The 7,367-nt window shown below is 47.2% G+C and overlaps 1 protein-coding gene across 2 annotated transcripts in view; it reads left to right on the top strand.

Moving 5' to 3' along the window:
* LYRM4 (LYR motif containing 4) overlaps window positions 1–7,367 on the top strand; it is a 103,340-nt gene that overhangs the window by 1,709 nt on the left and 94,264 nt on the right. For both annotated transcript variants that reach the window (XR_013588169.1, XM_078613665.1), the window contains exon 2: window positions 4,813–4,933. Coding sequence is in view for 1 of the 2 variants with exons in the window: in XM_078613665.1 (XP_078469791.1) it covers window positions 4,813–4,933 (121 nt within the window). In the remaining variant the exon portion in view is untranslated. The remainder of the gene's footprint in view (window positions 1–4,812; window positions 4,934–7,367) is intronic.

The following is a 7,367-nucleotide window of genomic DNA, read 5'->3' as shown; positions in this document are numbered from 1 at the left end:
AGCCATACGTCTTTTTTGACTTCATGTATTATTTCTCCCTGGTCGATGAACAACTCCCAATTTGTTGTGGCTTTGTGGCCCGAGCCATTTTTGAGATGTCATTGTCTCATTCCTTGTGCCCTTGACTCGTCATTTATCAGGTGTGTCAGATCGTGTCGGAATTATTAGCAGTCTTTTCACATTCATTGCTGTTTAAATGTATCGTTAGCGCTATTAATATCACGCATCTAGCCCAAAAAACAACAGGTACCGCTTTATTGAAAGTCAAGTGTGGGTATTATCGTAACATTGCCCTTGATTTATCCAGGAACCCTCACGGAGTCCCCCAGACGCGTGAGGGACCTGCATTGGGATGGTTGAAAATGTATTTTACCATCGTGAGCGTTTGGGCTGGTAAGAAACTGGAGTACCTGGAGAAAACCTGCCACACGCACTCTCTCACACAGGGTTAGCCCTTCAACTTCCGCAAATAGCTGCAGGAATAATTTGGTGTGCTGTCATTTCCCGGCCACGTTGCAGCACGAGGCTGCAACGCCTGGTATTCTCATTCTGTTTCCCCATCCCAACATTGAGCAGACCCAACTCTGCTTACCTTTCGAGATCTATAATAATGACCTTTCTGGTTGTACGGGTCACACAACCATTACATATATCATACACGAATCGAAAAAATGTATTCTCACGTGCTTTTTGTGTGTATGACACTATCCTTGCATTTAAGTCATCCACGTAGATATATAAACAGCAAGAGGCATTTGTGATGGGTGGTATGCGTGTGAAGGAGGGCAGGTTACTGAGACGGATATTGGGAGTGGCACCCAGACCAAGGTCGTGGTGATGAGACTAAGCATGCTCTTCGACGGACGTGTCGACTGTTACAAGGGGAAGACCTAAAGTATCAGGGTATAGGGCTGATGAGACTAGGAGCGGATATTAGAAATCATGTGCAGCAGTTGAGAGATCTATAGGAAGGAAGTGTAGCAGGATGTGGTGGCATCAAATCTTAGCCTTGATCCCCTCTCGTCTTTTTCATTGCTATCAGTTGGAGCTGTGCTTGGGGCGCCGCAGTGGTGAAATGTCAACTACCTCGCCTGGTATACAGGAGGTCGTGGGTTCGACCCCGACCCTGACGGCTGTATATTTGGAATTGCATGTTTCTCTCCTCGTGGTTGCGTGGATTTTTCTCTGGAACCTCCTGTATTTTCCTTTACATTTATAAATATTCGTTTAGTTTATTTGGCTGCTATAAATGACGACATAAGCCAATTCGTTGAGCTATGATTTGTAGCCAAGTCGCTTCCTTACCTGGTAAAATCTTGATTTGAAGCTTTCGTGACTGCAGAAATCCATACTCTTTGGTTCTTTCGGTAAAGTCACGTAGGTATAAAATAAAATTAATCACGACGTTTCAGACGCAACTCAAGCGTCCGTAAGCAGGTGGGAAAGCATGGTCTGCTGCTGAGGCAGACTGTTTTAGAAGGTTTGAAATGGGTGTAGCCCAAGGGTCATAAAGAAGTGGTCGGGGCTCGTGATGTTAATGTGAGAAATGTGCATGTAACTGGAGAAAAGAAGGAAGACTGCCTCCTAGACGAGGGCACGGAAGTGACTATGTTAATGTGAGGGATTGGCATGACGTTAATGTTGCTAATCTCTCACATTAACATAGCTACTTCCGTGCCCTCTAATTTCTCACATTAACATCATGATAATCTCTCACATTAACATAGCTACTTCCGTGCCCTCTAATTTCTCACATTAACATCGTGCTAATCTCTCACATTAACATAGCTACTTCCGTGCCCTCTAATTTCTCACATTAACATCATGATAATCTCTCACATTAACATAGCTACTTCCGTGCCCTCTAATTTCTCACATTAACATCGTGCTAATCTCTCACATTAACATAGCCACTTTCGTGCCCCCGTCGAGGAGGCCGCTTTCCTATCTTACAGTTACATGCTAATTTTCACATTAACATCACTAGCCCCGACCACTTCTTTATTACCCTTGAGCTACACCCATTTCAAACCTTTTAAAACAGTCTGCCTCAGCAGCAGACCATGCTTTCCCACCTGGTGATGGACGCTTGTGTTGTGCCCGAAACGTCATGATTTATTTTATTTTATACCTACGTGACTTTACCGAAAGAACCAAAGATTATGGTTGCCTGGTAAAATAAAAATAGTTTGGATCACCAGACTCATAATCAGAAGGCACTGCAAGGAAACCCTAGTCGGAGGTCAGCTTGGCGAATCGACCTCCGGGGGTCTATAAAATTGGAATTACTTTGTGAGACGTGTGACTGAGGGGAAGACTGAAAGCCAGATGGCAGAAGACTATAACAGCAGCCCTTTGCAGTCTTATCAACTATAATTGATATGGGATCTGGCAGAAGGAAGGAAGCAATGGTGAGGCATAGTGGCATCCACGGCATTATCCGTGATGACTTCTTGGATTGGATGACTCTCAAACCACTGGTAGTGGAGGGCAATATTGCATACAAATTTACTTTTACACTAAAACCTCAATTCGTTTTAATAACCACGGTCCAAACTCGGAACACTGAGCCTACAGCAGTGGGCAGCGGCTTGTGCCGAGAACCTCGCTCAAGGCAACGAGGGGAGCAGCCAGACTTGACCTCTGCGTTGAGCCCCGAGTGCCCCGCGTGTGTTGCTAACGATTTAGGAAGCGTTAATCTTACGATGCTTGACATCGCTCAGTGTGGTGGGATTTGCCTGTTGGGAAATCTAAGCGATCCCGCAATTTTTACTGCCATCGCGCAGCGAGTGCCAATACTCAGGGGAGCCCTCGGCAGTCAAAATTGCATGCAGCCCTGAGAAATTGAATCCTTAGCTGTAAAATTATCGCTCATCTATTTCGAAAGGGAGAGAAAAATTTGATATGAAATACGTGAAAAAATGTAATATGAGCAGCACAGAAGGCCCGGGAAATATAATTTGCATTTTTTTTTCCTTTTCCCCAGCTCTGTTGTTGTTCTTGAGTAATTTCTAAACGATTTTGTGTCCAGCTCAGAGAGTCTCTAAGATTTGGGGTGAAAATTGCTGCAGTTTCAGAGAGCGAAATGAAAGAAAAAAGCCATGTTTAGCCTGTCCCACAAGTGAGCCTCCTCCCAGCCCTGAAATTGTTTCCTCGCACGACTGCTGGCAAACGGTTGATTGACCCCACACATTTCTGCTCCCTCTTATTTCATATTTGGTAATCTTCCATAGTGGTGCGGAACTTACACTTTCGCCCCATGCTCACTTGAGCGGGGAGATGCTAACTTTGTGGTTTAAAGTGGTCAGGCTTGACACTGATGCAGCATGGGATTGAGATATGGAGAGTTGTGCTACGCTCACGGGACGAGATCGGGGCGCAGATCATAACGGCCTGTCTGTTAGCCCGAGCCCGAGATGGGCAGTGCACCGCGTCGGTGCTTATTTGTTTTCCCCTAATTCGTTTTCACTGCCGCTTTCGCCCAAAGTTTTTCCTCGGTGAAATCACTCTTCAAACTTTTGACAGGGCCCCACACTGTGCGTTCGAAATTGAAACGTGAGAAGCTTTACACTGTGGCTTGCACTCGTCTAGCAGATGCGGTGGCCTGGCGCAGGATTTGATCTCTGCAATTTACATTGACCTGCTGTTGCTACCGCCAAACTTTTGACTGGATGTTGTGGCCGAATCATAACACTTTATTGTAATACAATTAAGCTATATCGATTGATGTAAAAAGACAGTCAGCATTGTCATCATCTCAGCTGTATGCTCGTGTTGAGCCAGTACCACTTAGACCCTAAGTTTAAATCTTGGGTTTACCCACACTGGAGTAAGCCAGCATCTTTAGTGTAGCCAGAGGGCTCTGTTCACAATTGAAAAGTGGCAGGGATGGAGTAATTCCATCATCATAATGCCCAATGGGCCGCTAAAACTAGCACCGTTTTGTGGATGTATGTAAGAGTGGATGGCCGAATAATATCCTGGTCCCCGCTATGGGCATGTGTAATTGCTGTTGGTGGTTCAGCATGTGTTTCATGGCAAGTAAGTTTTTCCTCGGTGACTGACTATATACACGGATCATAACATTTCTCCTTTAGGCACATGGATGTTGCTCTCATTTCTCCTCGGTAACTGCCCTCAGTAATTGCCCTTGGTAACTGTGAACTTTGTTGAACATGACTTTTGTGTTTTTTTTTCTCATCTATATCCTGAGTCCCACTTGAATCGTTCAGTTATTCTGTCATTTCCTGGCGAAAGCGTTTCCCCTCTTTCCAGACTCCCCCTCTCATATTCATCTGTTGGTACTTTCGGAAAGCAATCTCAGCGTAAGCGTTACAATTGTACAGATGGTTTGTAACATTTTATTTAGGTCTCGGGTTTGTGAGATTTTTTTTGATGCCCGCATCCATTAAGGCTCTGGAATAGTGCTTTGTTATCCATGAAAAAAAACCCAACACATTCCTCAATTGGCCAATAACACTGTCTTAAGAGGAAAAGGAAATAGTAGGCAACGTCTGGGAAGTGGCCCTTTTAATGTCTATGCTATGAAGGAGAAGGACCATCGCCTGATGTGTCGCTCACTGCCCCCCGACAGCGAAAGCTTTGGAGGACCCTCCTGAAAAGGAGTCCGGAGACTCTTTCTTGGGTAACCAAGTGGAGTAATAACAACAACCTTCTGCAGAACGTGATAATGAATTAACGAATCGTAACATCCCCCAGATTCCTACTGTTCTGATGAACCTCCTGGAGCGGAGATGGTGAGTGATCGAGATGGAGATGTGTGTGTGTGTGTGCGTGTGTGCGTGTGTGCAGGGAGTACGCCCTGCGCAGGGTGAAGGATGCCTTCCGGGAGAACCGTGCCTTGCAGGAACCTGAGAAGGTGGCGAGTCTGATGGCACGAGCCCAGGAGAGCCTCGACGTCATTCGCCGGCAGGTGAGGCCCCCAGCCCAGGTGGCACAGGCGGCGTGGGGCCTGGGTGGGCGACACCAACTGGTCGAATTGACGCTGTCGAGGGAGTGGGCGGGTGGGCGACCAGGCGGGCGGCCGAGTGAGCGGGTGAGTGGGAGGGTGAGCGGGGTGAGCGGGTGAGTGGGAGGGTGAGCGGGTGAGCGGGTGAGTGGGAGGGTGAGCGGGTGAGCGGGTGAGTGGGAGGGTGAGTGGGAGGGTGAGCGGGTGAGAGGGAGGGTGAGCGGGTGAGAGGGAGGGTGAGCGGGTGAGTGGGAGGGTGAGCGGGTGTAGCGGGAGGACGAGCGGGCGAGTGGGAGGGTAAGCGGCCGAGTGAGTCGGCACCAACATTACGGGACCGTTAAATGAGGTTTTTGTTCAGCAGCCTAATGGCCTTTGGTAGGTTGAATCACTTTTATCTCGTCAGCAATTTACTTAAGCAGGCAGACACTGAATAGGGTTCAACTTTCTGAGTGTGGCCGGTTACACAAATGCTGCTGCTGCGTTGACTACTGTTATTGGCAAGAGCACTCCACGAGCACCGTGGGGTCCGTTCACCGATGTTCATAAACATAGTACGAAACTCATTATGCACTTTTGTGGTGGATTGTGGGGAATAACAGGCGCTATTGCTGATGCGACTCGGAAGGTTGAAATCACATCTTAGGGTTGCCTGAGATCCATTGACTGACGGTTTCGATGTTCGTTTATTTTCATGCGCTGAGACAAGCTCGTCCGTGTTATCAATTCTGTTAAATCAGATGTCGAAGTCTGCTAGCCACGAGAGGGCTTCGGGAGAGCTCGTTTAGTTTTGCTCTTTGTCTGTTGAAGGAGCGCAGACTAAAGTGGTTTATTGTACGGTTCATGTCGTGTTACCCACAATCCACCACCATGAAGGCACGTAATGAGTTACGCGAGATGAAGCCGCCTTGACGTCGGTTGTCTCCGAGTGCTGGAAGCTCTCCGGACCTCATGCCCGGCTCTTGCGTTGACAGAAAGGTAGTTTCTGGCAGTGTTTGGCAATAAAATAGCGGCGTTATCACTGTTTTGTACAAAGGTTGGCCATGCACTGGTCTCGGTGGGAGCGTGTTGGTGGAAGAAAGGCGTCCAGACGAGGCATGTGCGATTCACGCGTTGATGGACGAGCGCGTGAACCCTCTGTGGAGCGCTCCGCTTTAGAGTAACTAACCCACGGACGAGCGGCGCAAACGTCAAGTGGACTTATGTACGCCGGGCGGATTGTGACTGCGTCTCGCACTCTGGGACGGATCCTCCAGCGTGGTTTTTGATCAGCGAGCCGTGGGGTTGCCAGGGGGGGTGGAGGGAGTGGGGGCGCTTGGTGGGACACGTGTGCCGGCTGAACCGTTTATGCCTCCCGGGGAGGTGGAGCCGGCGGATCGTGTACAGTACGTTCCAAAACGAGTCATTGGTTCACTTTAAGGGGTGCCACGGTGGCGAGATGTTAACTACCTCGCCTGGTATACAGGAGGTCGTGGGTTCGATCCCGACCCTGATGCCTGCTGTATATTTGGAGTTTGCATGTTCTTCCTGTGGTCGCGTGGATTTTTCTTTGGGTCCTCCGGCTTTTCCCTCCACATTTAGAATCAACACACATTTACAGTATATGGCTGCTATCAATTTCCACGTGATAAGCCAACTTCGTTGAGATATCATTTGTGGCTATATAGGCCAGTGGGCTTTGCCTGGTAAAAAAAAAATGTAATAGTTATTTGTTTCTTTCGGTTAAGTCACGTCTAAAGATAAAATAATAAATTAAATTAAATAATAGAATACGACGTTTCGATTGCAACACAAGCAATCATCATCAGGTATAATGAAATAGCGACATAAAATCTAACCAGAAAACTATAGACAGACATATTAGCAGACAGATATCACCAAGATACATAGCGAGAGCAACACAGGTAACAGAGAGGGGTGATCGTCTCTGTGGGGTGGCCTTAAATAGACAGAGGGGGGGGCGGAGGCAGAGAGAGGGAGGAGGGTTAGAGAAAAAATTAGCATATCAATGAGTGGTCGACAGACGTGGTGCTGCGAATGCGATGGCACGGCAAGCAAGCCTGAAAATCAGGAGAAGGACACACTAAAATTAAATAACCTAGTAAAATATCGAAATGTAATGTAATACAACACAGAGGGTCGGTCAACACACAATTAACGCATAGCCTGGTTGATTACGTATTTAAAAGATTGCTAAGTTAGAATTTAAGTGTGAACAATCTAAAGAGAGGACACAGGCAGAGAAAACAAGTCGCCAGAGAGAGAGAAAAAAGATAAGCTTAAAACTTCCCCGTAGAAGTGGTTCAATCTTAATTTTCTACGGGGAAGTTTTAAGCTTATCTTTTTTCTCTCTCTCTGGCGACTTGTTTTCTCTGCCTGTGTCCTCTCTTTAGATTGTTCA

This window comes from Lampetra planeri, chromosome 42 (genome assembly GCF_965212315.1).
Source record: "Lampetra planeri chromosome 42, kcLamPlan1.2.h2, whole genome shotgun sequence".
In the NCBI taxonomy this organism is placed as follows: Eukaryota; Metazoa; Chordata; class Hyperoartia; order Petromyzontiformes; family Petromyzontidae; genus Lampetra; species Lampetra planeri.
Note: the sequence above shows the minus strand (reverse complement) of the source record. Positions and strands in the feature narration are given on the sequence as shown.